At 40.2% G+C, this 17,905-nt stretch overlaps 1 protein-coding gene across 3 annotated transcripts in view; it reads right to left on the reverse strand.

Annotated features, from left to right (window-relative positions):
* The window catches only part of klc1a (kinesin light chain 1a), a 53,139-nt gene that overhangs the window by 19,591 nt on the left and 15,643 nt on the right, over positions 1 to 17,905 (reverse strand). For all 3 annotated transcript variants that reach the window (XM_042389235.1, XM_042389233.1, XM_042389234.1), the window contains 8 exons: positions 14,957 to 15,185; positions 13,317 to 13,404; positions 9,776 to 9,877; positions 4,205 to 4,378; positions 3,342 to 3,441; positions 2,950 to 3,002; positions 2,361 to 2,428; positions 1,211 to 1,319 (listed from right to left, as the gene is read on the reverse strand). In XM_042389235.1, the coding sequence (XP_042245169.1) occupies positions 1,211 to 1,319; positions 2,361 to 2,428; positions 2,950 to 3,002; positions 3,342 to 3,441; positions 4,205 to 4,378; positions 9,776 to 9,877; positions 13,317 to 13,404; positions 14,957 to 15,185 (923 nt within the window). The remainder of the gene's footprint in view (positions 1 to 1,210; positions 1,320 to 2,360; positions 2,429 to 2,949; positions 3,003 to 3,341; positions 3,442 to 4,204; positions 4,379 to 9,775; positions 9,878 to 13,316; positions 13,405 to 14,956; positions 15,186 to 17,905) is intronic.

Below are 17,905 nucleotides of genomic sequence, written 5' to 3' on the forward strand. Positions count from 1 at the left end.
CTGCACTGAACCCAGGCCCTGGCAGACAATCACGTCTTACGTTACACAGCAGGAAGTTACGTAGGTAAAACGGGCAACAGTTTATTTTAATGAAATCATTACGGAAAAAAAAACCACGGCCTGTAAACTCTGTTGCTTCCTTCTGCTGATGTAGATTCTTCGGTGCCACCCTCCTACCTTTTCTAGGGAAGAATTTCATGCATTTAACAGCCAACAGTAAACGAGGGGAGACAGACATGCAATAAAGGACCCCAGATGGATGCAAAACTGGGACGCTCCAGTTCATGGTTGGTGCCCCATGAAAGGAAAGGAATATTATGATGCACGCACTGTGACCCTACCTGACGAAATAATGTAAGCAAGAAAGGAAAAAATACAGACCAACAAAACAACAGTGATGGTGTGATGAGTGATGATGTCATTTAAAAGGCAAATCTAATTTTCATGGAGGGCATCAGTTGTTTCAAATACAAAAACCTCCTTGTGACATCAGACCTCTTCCTCATACTTAAGTGCAGATATTGTAAAAGCTGCTTATATTTCTACACCATGACCATACATCTCAATTTGCATTTCTGCTTACTATGTATAATATGAGAATTATGTGCAAAAATGACAAAGCTCAACTGCAATTCGTGGCAGTATAACCTGTTAATATTTTGTGTTTCATATTTCTCAGTAGCAGTAAATCACCTGATTCAATACAGATTTAATACAGGTATCAGTACAAGTGTTCAGTTAGATTAATTATGAGACCATCGTTAGTAACTACAGCTGTAAATAAAGTTGCACCACAGGACTCCAGTTTAAATTCTTAGTGCAGTATCATGTGCGTGTTACTGTTACTGAGATACTTGACATTAAAGCTTGGAAGGATTCCTAATTTAGGATAAAAGCTGCAGGGCTTCAACATTTCCACCCACTTCTTCTGTCCACAGGAGACCCCATTAAGTCTCATAACTAACACGCGATCAGAGGCGGTTTTAAAGCTGCACTCCAGGCTCCACAGCATCTTGAGCATAGCATCTCATCCCTGATTTTACTCCAGACTGCAAATTTGTGCCTTTTAATCTGCAGTGAATGCTGAGATCAGCCATTTCATCGGAGGTTTGGTAACCGGCGACAGTCATCTCTTTCTATCCCTGCTGCTTTAACACCAACACTTGACATCTAAAACCCCCAGCTAGGAATCATCACCCAGAGACCACACCTGCTTTCTGGAACGCATGGCAGCTTCCTCCAGAGTCTCAGCTGCCTCAAACTTGCCCTGCCGCCTGTAGAGGGCGCCCAGGTTCTTCAGGGTGGTGGTCACTGTGGGGCTGCAGAAACAAGGAACATCTCATCACAGAGAATCATTTCAGTGAAGGAAAAGTATTTTAACTAGTGAGAAGAAACTCATTTGAATGGGCTTGTTTTGTTCTTCAAAGGAGAAACTTTAGAAAAACATGATAAGATCGTGTTCTTCTGGTCCTATTAACCCCATTTTTTTTCTATGTTGATTTGTAAAAGATTCTTGATAACTGAATCTTTTTATCTATTATGAGTGAAGATCAGACCAGCTGAATAAAAGTGGTTTAAACAAATGGAGCCTTAAACATGTCAGACACAAATTATTCTAAACTTTAAACAATACTAAGAGTTTACAGCCTTGCTAGCGGCTCTGTGAAGCGGTATTTCGGGTGGTGTACAGCGGTGCGTTGACCTAAATGCAAACATCAAGATGCTAACATGCTGATGTCTAACAGGTATAACGGTTAGCTTACTAAAATTTAATAATTAGCACAAAGTACAGTTGAAGATGATTGGAAGAATTAGTTTTGCAGGTATTTGGTCATAAACCAAAGCATTGGACAAATTAAAACTTTGACCTGATGATGACGCTAGATAAAAAAAATAGGAGATCACTGATGTTTCTACAATTAACCTCTTGTTACCATGGAGATCTATCTCAAATTTCATGGCAATGCATCCAATAGTTGTTGAGATACTGTATGTCACTAAAAATCACAAATGTTAACCTCGTAGTGACGCTACAGGAAAAGTCAGAGGATCACTGAAGTCAGTAGGGTTTCTTCTCTGCGGACGATGAATGTTCATGGTAATCCATCCAATAGCAGTTGAGATATTTCAGTCTAGATCAAAGTGGTGGAGCCACCTACTAACATCGCCACTAGATTAGCCACTAGATATTTAGCTAAAAAAATATAGTTTTAGACACATTATTTGGAAACTCAGATTAGAAATAGTCCGCTCTGAGTGGCCTCCGCAATTTTCCTTCATTACTGTAATGAAATATTTGAATAGAGTTGTTTTTGAATGTTGGGAGCCTGAACACACCGAGTCCAAACAACCAAACTCACCTGTCGACTTTGCAGGCTTTGTACCAGCCTCCATATTCTCCAAATGGTGAACCGTCCTTCTGCTTCCCCTACAAGACAAAACTCATGTTTCATTAGTTTGCAAAAAAAAAAAAAAAAACTCTCCAAGGAATCAACAAACAGTCACATGATGCACTTTCCCCTTAAGTCTGGACAAGAAGCATAGATACATGCATGAAAAATGTGAAAAGATGGAAATTAACCCATTTAGAAACTGGAGTCTTTTTAATACCATCAAAGACAACATGAAGGGATATTAGATGCTGGGATTATAGTCGGGTCAGGATTCCTTCTCCTGAACAACTAAACCCTTTAAACTGTGACCAAATACATGTCGTACTCCTAGTTGGGGAAAGTTGGGTACTTAATCACCGCTGGCTGGTTATTACTGAGACTTAAGCTGCTAATCCAACTCTTTGTAAAGTCAATCCTTCATATTCATAACACTCTAAGAGAAGTTAAATGCTGCTGTCAGTGTTACTTAATTTAGGAACTATTACGTTATCTGGAATTTTGACCTACTTTATGCTACTAGATGTAAAATTTAAACGTCGCTGTTGCAGACACTTGCCTTGCTTTGTTCCTCTCTCTCCTCAGCGTGCATCCATATTGGTTTGTTCTCATCTGCAGAGAAACGCAGAGTCATCAGACACAGAGAGAAGTGAATCAGTGCAGACAAACAGTCACTCAGATAAACAGCAGGGGAGCGGAGGGAGGAGGTTTTTAGGAAGTCACTCTGGTTCTGAAGAAGTTTTTGTTTTTCAGCTGAAAGGTCATTTTTGTTTACAGCTGTGTCTTCGACCAAAATCATAACAGCAGCGTGATAATATTAACCTTTAAGAGAAAGAAGTCTGAATTTGTTGGTGCGTGTTGTTTTTGTTTCAAGTCAGTTTGGATAAGAGGAAACTGGCTGCAATGACCTCAATATGCGTGCGTGTGTGTGTTTACTTGTGCACATCCTACCATCGACAGAGCCGAACTCCCTCTCGTGAGCGCGGGTGAGGATTTCTTTGTAAAGAGTCTCAGCCTGCTTGAACTTTCCCTGCTTCAAGTAACAGGATGCCTGGAAGAACACACAAAACAGAAAGTTAATAGTCAGCAAAACGAAAATGAAAATGACAGCCAAAGTCCAAGATTGCCCCACAACTATCAGCAGGGTTTCAACAGGCTTCACCAAGTTAAATATAAAATGTTTTAAGACATTTTAATGCCACATAGAATACAATTTAATACCTGTTTCACTGCAAGAGTTTGAAAGATATCATTAAAAAACATGATGATAAGGGTAGAATTATTTACTAGGTCCAATATAAAATAGATGTCAATTTATTTTGTCATTACCTTCTGGCAGTTTATAACAATCATTACCAATAATATAAATAATTACTCATTAATCATGACCTGGGCGTGCATAGCAGCAGAAAAACACAATGATAGATTAATCTTGACAAATAACTACTTAATTTGAGGTCAGAGGTCTGGAACAATAGAATTGGGGATTTTCCAGTGAGGTTTTGAGGTTTTAAATACCTTAAGGACTTTTTTTTGAGGAAACTTAAATCAAGGCTTCAAGACCTGCAGACACCCTGCATCAGGGAATCTACCACCAAAACCACAAATGTACTTTTTATAATATACAGTTTATTATGTATTTCTTTTTGACGCCTAACAACTGAACCATAAAAGGTGTTGATCAATGCATGACTTGTAATAAAATCACTGGGTCTATATATGATGGACATTTTAACCAGCATATTAATCAATAATAAACTGACAGTTCCTCCTTTCTTGAAATACCGACCCCACCCCGCCTCCATCCTTCTCACCAGGTTGTTCTTTGTCTTGGCCACGTTGGGGTCGTCGGGGCCCAGTTTGGTCTGGTAGATCTCCAGCGCTCTCATGTAGTAGTACTCCACCTCCTCGTACTTGCCCTGGTTCTGGCACAGCAGGGCCAGGTTGTTCAGCTGCTTGGCCACATCTGGGTGGTCCTTCCCCAGCACCTGGGACAGAAGGGGGGGTTAAAACAACACTCATCAATCTACATCAAACAAAACGAGTGATAGATGACGGTGTGTCTGGCATGTGCCATTTGGTTGGACAGTTCTTAGAGACTTTACTACCAGCCAGTAGCCAGGTGCTGGTAAATCTGCTCCTGTAGCTTCTAGGGTTTCTAAAAAATGTGGTAAAATTGCGCAAGTGGCTGTGCAGCTGGAATTAATTAGCAATGATTCACTATTTCATTTACAGCACTCTGAATTTTTCTCAGTGTCACAGAGTTCAAATGTGTAACCCTGTTTTACAGTTTTGCCTACTTTTGTAATTTTGGTTTTTCCAGGCTAATGGGAATCGATATAAACTAACATGGTTCTTCCAGGAACTGAGGAATGTTTGTCTCATCTTTTGCCAGGTTGCTTTGACCCTTGCTCTGCTTGCTGTAATTTATAATGTTGCTTATCTTTAGGCAGGAGTCTAATATAAATAAACAGAAATTTCTCTCGATAGCAGTGTAGACATAACCTGCCTTGCCACTTAAGAAGTGTAAAATTGTGCTGCGATATCGGGAATTAAATCTGTAACAGGTGTTAGTGCTCCAATCTGACCTGAACTACATACTGTATGTGTCTCATAAAGGATTTTGACCGGTGCCAGACTGATGGACTATTGATCTGCTTGATTAAATAGAGGACGAGGACAGTAGACAAACATATCTGTGCACTAAACAGTGTTTATCATAGAAAACTAGATCTTTCACATTAGACACGGCCAAATAGAAAGCTGAAAAGCCATGAAAAAATCTGTGGATGTGTTCACATTAATCTGGATATGAGAGCGCAGTAAGCTTTCCCTGTGTGCTGAGAAGGCTTAAAGCCATTAGAGTCGAGTGTAGCAGGCGTGAAAGAGATGCTGAAGGATCATTAGAGACTTGGTGGCTAGACCTAGAAAACCGCAGCAGCGAGGTTTTATCTGAGTGACTGAGTCTAACCGAGCAGCAAAGAAAGGGAGCTCAGAGAGGGACTGAGTGAATGAAAGCGCCAAATAGAGAGGAAACAGGCTGAGACTTCGGGAAAAGGAAGCACCAGGAAGAAAAAAAAAAAAGAGGTTGAGAAAGGATGAAGGTAAAAAGACTAAAAAGAGAAAAGGGGATACAGAGAGAGAAAGCCAAAACTCCCCGCAGGCTGATTCAGTGCTAATTCCTTTGAGAGAGATCTAAACATTTCAACTAAGACGTCAGTGTAAAGAGACAGAGAGCAGCCAGCCGGGATTCAGTGTCTTACCTAAGAATACTTGAGCAGAAAAGAAAACTTTGGCTGTTGTTGTAGTTGTAAGACAGTTTCTTCTCAGGTACAAGACTCTATTAAACCTGCTGTGTGGAACTTTTACATATAAATGAGCGTCCGTTACATGAGTTACATTTGCTAAATGAGTTCACACGATGCTGATTAAGCCTTTTACCGCCAGATTTTTAAAATTCATGTTGCTGTTTGGCTGTTAACTGTGATGTAACAACTTTACAGTTTGTTAGAGACATCGCAGTGGATCTGTGGGTTTTCATAATTTAGTTTCATTTTAACAATCAGGCTGGAGATATTATGTACTTTTGCTATGGTCTACAAATCTAATGAAAAAAAACGAGCATTAATCCGTCTTTCAGTACTTAATGAGAGTATCTGTGGCGCTCAGTCCATTAGTTTCTACTGAAGACATAAATCTTTAAAACAGGTCACAAATATAGGATATCAGTAATTTCCTAAAACAGCTGGGCACTCTCCTTTTTAGCGAGCGTTACTTAATCTCTTAAACTCCCCAAGGACGCTGGCGTCCTCGGCCAACATTACTTTCTTTCAGAGGCTGTAGCGGGCTCAGTTTTCATGTTACAGTGATGATTCTGGTATCATACAATACCGACCATGTCATGCTAGCTTGTTGGGAAAGGGGCTAAATAGCAGTCCAAAGTTAGGCTAAATTTTGGCCTGGCCATTTCCAAAGGGGTCCCTTGACCTCTCAGCCCAAGATATCTGAATGAAAATGTGTTCTATGGTTACCCACAAGTCTCTCCTTTACAGACATGCTCACTTTATGTTAATCCCATGCAGTTCTGGATGGGAAAAAACCCTGCAGTTTGGTGCATGCAGTATAAATGTGTTATTTTTGCCTATTCTAAAAATGGTGTATTTGAATATTTTTGCATACTGATGTCCCTAAACAGTCTTGGAATTGCATACATTTGGTATGACTGGAAAAAGCTGAGACTCTTGTGGATTCAATGAGCCCAAGTGTATTCATGTGTGATGATGTTCGTCCCCACAGTAGTCATGAAACTTTAAAACCACAAACTAGAGACCTAGAGCATTCAGAGGATAATGGCCTTCCTACGTATATTGACAAAAAAGGGGTTTCTGAGAAAGGTCTTGGTGTCTTGTCTTGGTGTCTTAACGTGGTGTTTTAGAGGGATTATTGACCATTTTTATCAATTCTTGAGTGGTCAAAAATGGTTAAATTTTGCACCAAATCTGTGTGACAAATGGTCTCAACCCAAAAATTGCTGCAACAACTTGTGAGAGATAACTGAGCCTGGGAATAACCATCATGTACTTCCATCATAATGTTCTAAGCCCTTATACACTCTAGACTTTCAAAATTTGAATAGGCGCCTAACCGAAACACAGTGTTTATTACAGATTTATGATGCTGAGCTGCATCTCAAATTAATCTTCAGGCTCCCAGCTTTCAGATGATGTAGTCCACTTCCTCGTTGACATTTACTGTTGACCTGCTATCTCCCTCTAAAGATCCCCTGCCCCCCCCCCCCTAAAAAAGACAAAAATGGGTCTATGGTAAGAGGGGAGGGAGTGGAGGACATTAAACAGGAATAAATAGTGCGTTTGTTGGGGGCTATTTTGAGCAGCGGATTAATCCACATTTGGTGCTCTAGTGAGTATATCTGGCAGCAGGACTGTGTATGTGGGATTCTTTTAAAATAAACTGCAGTGTGTGTTCAGTGTGTGTTCAGTGTGTGTGTGTGTGTGTGTTGGTAATGAAGGAACATGTCACCCAGTGCAGCAGTGCGGCTCACTGATGTGTTTTTAATAGTTTGCGTAATACAATTTAGCTCTATGGCACAGAGGAATAAGATATATCAGGCTTTGGATAACAGAATCAGTTCATTCATTGTTTTGTTTTTTTTTCCATCAGATTTGTTGACAGTAAGTAAAATATCAAATATCACTGGAGTTATAGCTTAATTGAGATTTTAGTGTACTGTATGTAAACATTAATTTGATTTCCTAAGAGATGAAATTGCACTTATTCAATGCAGACATTTGGAGTTCAGACGTTAATTACAGAAAACATCCGGTCAGTATTCATATCGGCAGATACGTAATTTAATCACATAGTTCGGTATCAGAGAAGGCAGATCTGGACTTTCCTATCAAGAAACAAAGCACAGACTATTTACTATTTATTCAACGTAATGATGTTTTGATTTGCTCGTTTTTTTGGTTTTAATTTAAAAACATATAAACTGTACAATGAAAAGCTTCAATACTAATTTATCTCCAGTGTCCCTGATTCCCAGCAAACCCAGTTAGAAGCTGAGCTTTTCTGAGCTTCTATAAAAAAGGCAAAACTGCAGGAAAAACAAATCCTTCTGATTCAGCAACTCTGCCACCTTGCACCGCCCCGTTTGTGCAAGAGCATTATCATCTGAGTTTGAGTTGCATAAAAAAAATTGAAATGGCTCAGCTTAACCAAAGCTGATGTCTCATTCTCGGAGGAGGAAGACGGAGAGCGAGCCAGAGTTTGGTCAAAGAGAAGAACCGAGGACGGAGACAGAATAGTAAAGAAAAAGTGTTGTCTGTACTCTGAGGACTGCTGAACAGTTGCTCCCTGGTTAGAAGGTCGTCCCATGATGCATCTTCTTTTAACAATACATAGAGGGAGAATGAGCAGGAATGACTGAAAGGAGACGATACTTAGGTGAACAAGACTACTAATATATGGCTGGACTGTGTATGGATGTGCAAAATTGTGGCCAGTTTGTTACAGGGATAGTCAGTGGTAGTGTCTATGATGTGGATTCCTAGATATTAAATATTCATCTGGAGGCTGCGGAGGAAATTATAAAAGAAAGTCCTGACAGCATTGGGTGCAGGAGGCTCATCTCCACCCAGTTACTGCAGTTACAGCAAGAACACCTACACTAAGCTGATATAACAGCCTACATGAGCGAGACTCGTATTTTTATGCTGTTGTTTGCGATGTGAAGATGTCGAAAAAAATTAAAAAAAAGTTTGCATCCTGGTATCTAGTTCAGTTATAAAATCCACCACAGAGCGCCTCTCCCGCCGGCTGCTGACAGCGTTGTCGGCCCGGAGAGTCGATCGCACTGGATGTTAGAGGAGGAGACGGCAGAGACGATGGTACGTGTCCGTGTTTAAACAGGAGTTTAGTCGACTTCTCTGCATTTAACACCGGAGCTGAGAGCATCAGAGCTCGGAGCAGGAAACAGTCGCTCTGTTTCCATCACAGTTATGTATTCAGGTCATTTAGAGATAAGACTGTAAAAGTTTGCGGCCTGTCATGTTGTCACGCATATCCAGGGGGATGATGTCAGTAAATTCAAGTAAAATAAAGACTTTGCTTATCCCATGTGAATGCACCACACAAGACCACACTTGATGTTTAACTTAAAAACTGAGTTAAGGCTGAAATATGATGCTATAGGCTGCAGAGGGTGTACTGCAGAGACCAACAGTACTGTTTAAAGGTTTTAAGCACTTTAGATGTTTAGATTCTTATCCGTTATGCAACACCATCAGGGAGGCGTCTGATCGCTCCCAAATTTATTCTGCAGTGTGACAACAAACCCAAACATCCAGCCAGAGTCATAAAGAACCGGCAATAAGAAGAATAAGGAGTCCTGCGGCAGATGGTTTGGCCCCCGCAGAGCCCTGATGTCGACATCGTGGAGTCAGTCTGAGATTAAATGAAGCAGCTTCTCCAGGATGCAGGAACAACCAACATTATAAGTCGGAAAAGTTGGGACACACTTTCTCATTCAAACGAGTTTCGGTCTTCCAAATAATTTAAAATACATATTAATCATGAACATTTCACCTCATCTTTTTCTTAGTGGGAGGAAGTGTTTGTCCTTTATTCTCCTGCCTTTAAAACTGACATATGGGAAACATGTTTTGATGCGGTTGTCAATCTTTAGTTCAGTGTTTAGTGTTTGACTGCTCTGTACCGAAGTAGGACACAGAGTTTGTGTGTGAAAGAGAAAGTTTTTAGTCTGGTGAAGAAATAAAAAAAACTGTTGTTTTATTGGATAAACAGCTGCTTGTTAGTATTACTGGGTCTTTTTTTTTCATGGCGTTTGATGACCTTTGACCCACCTTTTCTCTGATCTCCAGTGCTCTCTTGCACAGCGGCTCTGCTTCCTTGTACTTCCCTCTTTTCCCGTACAGGACGGCCAGGTTGTTGAGGGTGGCGGCGACCTGACAGGGACACAAACACACATTTCAAAATACTTCTCGAGCCTCATTCGTCTTCACCCATGTGCGCAGTGTGTGTGTGTGAAACTGCCGAGACTCCATCACAGCAGCGTAGTGCCATTGATCTGGTGAGTGAGTAATTGACAAAAAGGAAAAAAGACGTGCGGAAACAGGAAATGATTATGGAGTGTGTGTGTGTGGTAATTTGATCCCAATCAGCTGTGTGATGAAACTCCAACCCCTGCGGTCATGAGGAGGGAGACTACGGAGGCGCCTGGAGGTCCCCCTCTGATCTCTGATTCAGACCAGGCTCTGGTGGCCATGTGGATAGAGTGGGAGGAAAGGAAGGAGGAAGGGCAGAGTGACTGGAGGAGGGGGAACTCATTCAGGAAAATGAGAGGCGGAGAGCAGTGAAAGAAGGAAATATGAGTAAGAGAAAGAGAAAGAGAGGAGGGGAATGAAATCTCGCTTTTCCAGAACTTTATTCCTTGATTTCGATCTAGTTTTTGAATCAAATTGCTCCACGATCTATAAGAAATGACTCCAACAGTTGAATATAGATGATGATGATGATATTGTTGCGTTCTCAAAGTTACAACCACTACAAAGTAAGTGAGAGCTTTGAACTAAGGTGTATCAGGTGAACTCAGGAGCTACTCGGTGTTTGAACATGGTGTCGTCATGTGACTACTATACAACACTCGGTTTCAGAGTAGACGTTCCAGTCACCCCCACATCTGATTTTCTTTGTCAAACCGCAGCTCATCCAGTAAGTCCCCAGGCAACGCCCTCAGGACCCCTCTAAGGGAGTGCTGTGCTTTTCGATGCGCTGGCACAAACAACCCTCAGAGCCTCGCTGCCTCTGATATGCAGACGCAACCTTTTCATTCTCCAGAGAAAGTTCCAACTCAGCGGTGCTCAGCTGGTGGCTTTTTGTGATTTTCTGTCATTTATATCCTGTTATGATGTTAGATGTCAATGTTGGTCAAAGCTTCAAAAACCTGATGAATGTATGTATGTATGTAAACATGCTCCCTGCACGACAAATGTCTACGTTTCAGCTGCTCTGAACATTTGCATTGTTTGTTCTACTGTCCTGACAATGTCAATAAATGGCCGTCCGTTCCGTAACCTTTGTTGCTAACGTTGTCCCATTGGTTGTTCACGTTGTCAACTCTCATATTTTGGATCTGATTCAGGTTAAAAAATTTACAGATGTGTTTGAGAAGTTGCCATTTCCAGTAAAGAACAAGAAAAAAAGAAGTGAAAACCTACTACGATATGTTTAAGTAGCCTCTGCAGCTGGCAGAAGTTTGCCAGGAGGCAACTTCCATACTAGCTCCCACTGTTTCCCCACCAGAGAGGCGACATTCCACTTTTCACGTTCTCAAGAGCCAGTTTTCATAGCCAGGAGTCACCGTGTCACAGCCGACACCTTCACCAACCTCCAAAGTGGCAACGTGCCAGACATGTAAAAGACAATACATGTGTGTTTCTACATGCGAATCCAGTGTTGTAGATGGAAACCTGATTCAGGAACTGATAAACAAACTGAAGAGAAAGTTTCTGAATAGCTGCTCTCATAAATTTGGAACAGGTTCCAATTTAAACTGGTTCTCAATACTGAACATTCACAATAAGAGAGAAAGAGAGAAGAAAAAGAAAGGCGAGTAGCTGGAATTGAGAGCTGAAAAAGGAGAAAGAGACCAAAAGATTTAAAATGAGTAACTGGTGAAAAAAAATGGAAAAATCAGGAGACAGTGGATCATTGTTAAATAACTGGCTATATCGTGGTCAAAACTATGATTTCTTCTGAATGACAAATCACTGACTAATCACTTCCTTGTGGAAAAGAAGGATCAGGGCCCGGTGGCAGGATGAGAGGGTGGAGGTGGTAGTGGGGAGGAGAGGGAGGAGGGGGGAGGGGAGGGGAGGGCTGGGCTAACCTCAGTTTCACAAAGTGGAGAGTGATGGAGGTCCAGACAGTGGAGACACAGGCCTGCTGGGGTTAACACAGTTAGTCCACCTGCTGTATGTTTACAGTCACACTGACAAACAGAGGTTAATGGATCTGAGGACGGGCCTGCATCAATTATTTATGAAATCCACTGTGTTCGCTCTGATTGTCCTGCACTGCAGACACAGTCTTCCACAAATACATTAGAGGTGTTTGGAGGAGGTGTAATTGAGTTTGGGGGAGGTGTGATATAAAAAATATAAAGTAGGAAGCCTGAACACAGACACTCGAGTCTTTAGGTTGTCATGCAAACACTTAAACTTTATATCTGCAGCCATCATTTAGTTCTTGACTGACAAGATCTTAAACTATATCTTAAAATGGCAAAATGCTCCTTAATTTTTCATCCAAGAAGTACCTGAAAATTCAAATTATTATGTGGTTGATTAAATATGATGTGAGATGATGGCTATTAGTTATTCAACCCTAGTACCTCACATCTAGAGGTACCGATAAACAACAACAACTCAGAAACTCGCTTAATGGGATTTTTAATAAAGATAAATGCCACAAGACTGTAATTCAAACAGTACTTTTGGCTGCACTTTTATTATGTCTGTCTGTGTTGTTATGTGTGTGCCTGAAGGGAGCTGGGTAAAATATTTTTCAATTAGTTTTATTGATCCCCAAAGGGGGGAACCGGGACACTGCAGCAGCCCAAAATAGACACACACAGCAAAGAGTAAAAGGTAATGACAGTGTGAGAAAATAGAGAATAAAATTGATGGTGGATGGCTCAGTCTAACAAGGTAAAGAAGTCTTATTTTCTTTGTCTATTTACTGGCCCGGGTTAAAGTGTTTATTATATAGCCAGGAATCCATCGGTCGGTCGACATTTTGGTAAACAGGCTTATTTGCATTCTTGCTGAGAGGTAGATGAGAAGATCCATATCACTCTCACGTCTGGTAAATATGAAGCTACAGCCACTAGCCTGTTAGCTTAGCTTAAAAGACTGAAAACAGGGGGGAAACAGCTAGCTTAGCACTGTTCAAAATCTGCCTCCCTGCAACTACCAAACTACTACTTGTCATTTTTACATTTTATTTACATTACATCTTAGTTCGAATTAAACAAACAAGATATAAGGTGTTAATTATTGATATTTAGAGGTGTAGGTAGGCAGAGTGTGTTTGTAGGCTGAGTTTCCAGTCTTTATGCTAAGCTAAGCTAACCAGGTGCTGGTGCTAGCTTCCATCAATCTTCTCATCTGTCTCTTAGCAAGTTAATGCAGTTGTACAGATGGATTAAGTTGTTAAAAAAATGATCTGCACATCTTGTGTTAGGTTTAAATTTATTTTTTTTAGCATTAATGTAAGTCTTCCTACATATTTTTCTGCCCCTGACTTAGCATCGTCTTTAGCATCGTCAAGTACAACTGGAGGGATGAATAACTTTGTGTGTAATTTAGAGAAAGATGAACTCACAGCTGGATGGTCCCTGCCGAGAGTTTTCTCCCTGATGGCCAGAGCATCATTCAGTAGGTTGGCTGCCTCCTTATATTTGTTCTGATCCCTGATAGACAGAAGTAAACGGAGTCAAACAGATGCACAAACACTCTGATGGATGGCATAACTGACAGTCACACAAAACATAAAATATGCTAATCATTTCCACCAGCGGCTCATTATTTTCAGGTGACCTGGTCAAAATAGCTTTGCTGGAGTTCCCACACTCAACGCTGCAGTCCTTTGACAACAAGTCGACCCGCCCTTCATTCCCTCAGGGTAACCAAACCAAAAACCTGAGCAGACTATTCATGAGCTAAGATTTGTGGAAGTAAAAAACACAGGACCGACACTGTTAAATACTTTTCCGGCTCTTGTGTGTCATTCTTTTGTTCTGGTGTACTCAGACTAGGAAATTAACACCAGCCAATTCTATTACTGTACTGTAAATCTTTGCTTGTGTCTGCTATGTTTGCTATGTTCCACTGCTGACGTAGAAAGGCATCCAACGATCATTTGGAGGTCCTATAGAGGCCAATGACACAGTGCTTTGTGGGTGGTTACCAAAGGTTTCAAAGTACATGCCACCACGTTGTGAGGGGACATGCTTTACTATTTATCTCTGGTAAAAAGTCAAGTTTTTGTAGGATCTGTAGGATCTGAAGGCATTCAAATTATAATACAGAAGCAACATGTTAAAAACATTCCTTTCATAGTTAACTATCTAACACTCTCCCAGTATTCATTAACAGGTCTCTAATCCATTCTGTAATGCTGGGAAAGCTTGTAAAATAATCACAGTGGCCGGAGACTTTAAAGATTTACAAGCCTGTGAAGACTTTTGTTTCCCTGCTGCTACTGGTGTGATGTAAGAAACAAAAAGAGAGGTTCCAACAGATAGAATATTAATCTTAACACTGGCTGCAGTTGTAAATGTTCCATATTGTTGTAACTAGAAAAAAAAAAACAATCTCTTATATGTACTTACCTCCATATTGTACTAAATATATCCCTTGATTCTCAAAAATACATTAGAGCTTGTTTTTTTTTGGCAACATATTGTATTTGATCTAATCTTTTCTAAACAGATATACATTAAAACAGCATATTAAACCCCATTTAGTCAATCAGTGTGTGAGAGTCATTTGTTTACATCATTTTATTACTCTATTATACTCTAAGTTAAAAGGGGAAGGTCAAACCTCTTAAAATAGACATTTCTATGGACTTCTAGTCATTGTGCCTGTATTAGGGCTGCAACTAACAATTATGTTCATTATTGATTGATCTACTGATTTTTTTTAATTAATCAATTAATTGTTTAGTCTATAAAATGTCAAAGTAATGAAAAACTGTCCGTTAATTGACGAGAGCCCAACATTCCAAAACCCAAAGATATTCAGTTTATAATAATTTATAATATAAAAAACAGAGAAAAGCAGAAAATCCTCATATTAAAAAGCTGGACCCAGGGGAATTTTGGTATTTCTTGTTGAAAAAGATCACTGACATGATTAATCAATCATTAAAATCGTTGTTTATTTAGCTATGTCTCATTTTGCTGGGAACTCTAGAAGAACAGGATCCTGTCTGAGAGCGGAGGATTCGACAGGACTAACCTGTAAACGAGGGCTAGGATATTGAGCATGGTGGCCACATCCGGGTGGTCGTGTCCAGAGGTCTTCTCCAGGTCCTCCAGGGCCTGTTTGCAGAGGGGCACAGCCACCTCGTACCTGCCCTGGGAGGCGTACTGGATCACCAGGTTGTGGAGGGTCCTCAGTCGGGCCGGGATCTCATAGCCTCCCTGCTGGGCGGCCGCTGCCGCAGCGCTGCCATGAGCCGGCTGAACTGGAAGTGAAAGGAGGAAAATGGAAGAAATAAGGATATACCCATCTTTTGACCATTTCATTGGAAGTATATTGCACTGAGAACACTCCATGAAAGGTCAAGAAATCACAAGTAGAGCCATCCTTTAATTAGTGTTTTTTAAATACCAACAGTTTTTGTTTTGGTTCTATTTATGAACATTGGTCTACATTACTGTACTGTAATGTAGGGCTGCAACAACAATTATTTTCTAAATCAATTAATCTGCAGATATTTTTCTTTTTTATTCTATTAATCCATTTTGGTCTATAAAATGTTAAAAAAAAAAAAAAAGATTATAAAAAGATTATGTGCATTGTCTTCTATTAGGCCTATAATGTCTTATGGCTGAGTGCAGAGTGGGAGAGACTTTGTGAGCATTTTCAACCACTGGTTCCCAGAATGTTAATATAAAGACACAGGTGCAGAAACCCCCGTAGATAGAGATATGAATGGACAAAGGACAACAACATATTGTGTTATGACGCATTTAACTCCATGTACAAATAATTACTGAACATTCATTCAGGCATTTCTTCAGCCTTGCAAACTGGGGGATCCGCATTTGTAAATGTGAACTGTTTATTGCAATAAAACTCTGAACTTGCCCTCTGTCAATTCATCTTTAAATTTCTATGACACTGTTCAATTAATTGACTAATAACTCTATTGTAAATTTTTAATTTTGAGTCCTTGTTGGCTTTGCTTAATTTTTCAATTAAATTCTGTTGTAAAAGAAAATGACACTGCAGCAATTTGTCAGATGCTAAAAGGTGCAACACATCTGTCCGTACTGGTTAAAGATATGCAGGTGACATACTGACTTATTGTAGCGTTTGAATGAATCGACCCAACTGTGTTTCAAATACCACAACCTCTCTTCCGCTAGACTCATGTTCTTTCCTATAAATGAGTCTCAACTACAACCACAACAAACAAACACTGTCTATCTGTTAACATATGCCCTACAAACAAGATTATTCACACGTAAACAATGTCCTCATTCTGCTACGACGCACAGCACAGCAGCAAAATGCGCCGACTTCTCTCTCTGTGTTACGTTTAACGGGGTCAGAGGGACATGTCTGGAATGTCTCTCATGACATGCTGTATGTCTGTCTCTATGTCGGTGTGTGTGTGTGTCAGAATGTATGAATGCGTGTGCGAGAGGTCAGGAAACCACATGATTGAGTTTCTTATTAAAAGGCAGGCGGTTCTATATTTACTCTGAAGGAGAGCTGGTGGGGTTTGGAGTGGCAGCGGTAATAACATCGACCGCAGTGAGGAGTCCGCACAACAAGTGATACCAGGTGTTCAGCGGCCGGTCTCTACTTATGCTCGTGGCACGGGAGCGTGTTGACAGCACAACAGAAACGGATAAAAAAATAGCAGATCCTGAATGAGTACAGGAGTTCGACAGCGTCTTTGCAACGAGGGAATTCACAGATCCTCAGAAGAAAGTAAATATATCACCGAGAGCCGACTAGAAATAGCACCTCGTGGTTGTTTGCTTTCTCCGTCCTCATACCCTCATGTGTGTCCAGACTCATAATATTCGTAGTGAAGACTTTGAAGGTATTTAATAAAATGGTGTAAGTGTAAGTTATCACTATATTGACATGTACAATTCCAGTGAGAAACATGTTGTCTTCACTTAGAGACTATTTTTACAGTCGTCAGGAGTATAGAGGACTGAGAGACCTCTTCGTCACATGATGCAACGGTAATCATCTGAAGGTCAATATCAGTAAAACCAAAGAGCTTGTTGGTAGACTACCACAGGAACAGGAGGCCTCCTGTCCTGGTTATCATCCAGGAAGAGGAAGTGAAGACTCATAAAAGTACCGTGGGAAAGCAAAAAATGCAAAGAAGCTGCAAATTCTAAAACATGGATGCTTCACACACGTCTTCAAACCTGGCAGGAAAGAAGATCTGAACAATCGCTGCGGTTTCAAGGTGTCACCAGTTCGGTATCTGACCAGATGTGAGATATGGTCACAATCTCTCCCTCTGTTCCTGAGTTATGGCGTCACAGTGAAGTTGACCTTTGACCTTTTGGATATAAAACTACATCACTTCATCATTTTACCCTTTTAGACATTTGTGTGAAACTTTGTCATAATTAGCGAATCAATTCTTGACTTATGGCGAAAAACATGTTTTGTGAGGTCACATTAACATTTTCATTATTGATTAATCTGACAATTATTTTCTCAATTGATTAATGATCTGGTCTGTAAAATGTCTGAAAATAGTGGAAAATGATCATCACAATTTCTTTAAGTCCAGTGTGACATCTTTAAATAGTTTGTTTTGTTTTCAAACACCCAAAAATATCCAGTTTACTATCATATAAGACATAAAAAAGCTGCAAATCCTCACAATGGAAACTCTGGAGCCAGTGAATGTTTGGAAAATGACCGAAACAATAAATCAATAATCAAAACAGCTGCCAATTAATTTTCTGTCTATCAACTGATTGAATAAACAGCTGATCATTTAAGCTCTGGAGGAAAGATTTCTTGAATTTATGAAAACATAAACAAATCAGACTGAACAAATATTTTCAGCAAATTTTCCTTTTAGGCATCAAAGCTGAGGTCTGAATCAAAATCTTACCATATTTGATACCATTGAAAATTGATTTATAATGAAAATTATCATTATTTGCAGCCCCAATTGGATAATTTATTAATTTAATA

Source organism: Thunnus maccoyii, chromosome 16 (genome assembly GCF_910596095.1).
Source record: "Thunnus maccoyii chromosome 16, fThuMac1.1, whole genome shotgun sequence".
In the NCBI taxonomy this organism is placed as follows: Eukaryota; Metazoa; Chordata; class Actinopteri; order Scombriformes; family Scombridae; genus Thunnus; species Thunnus maccoyii.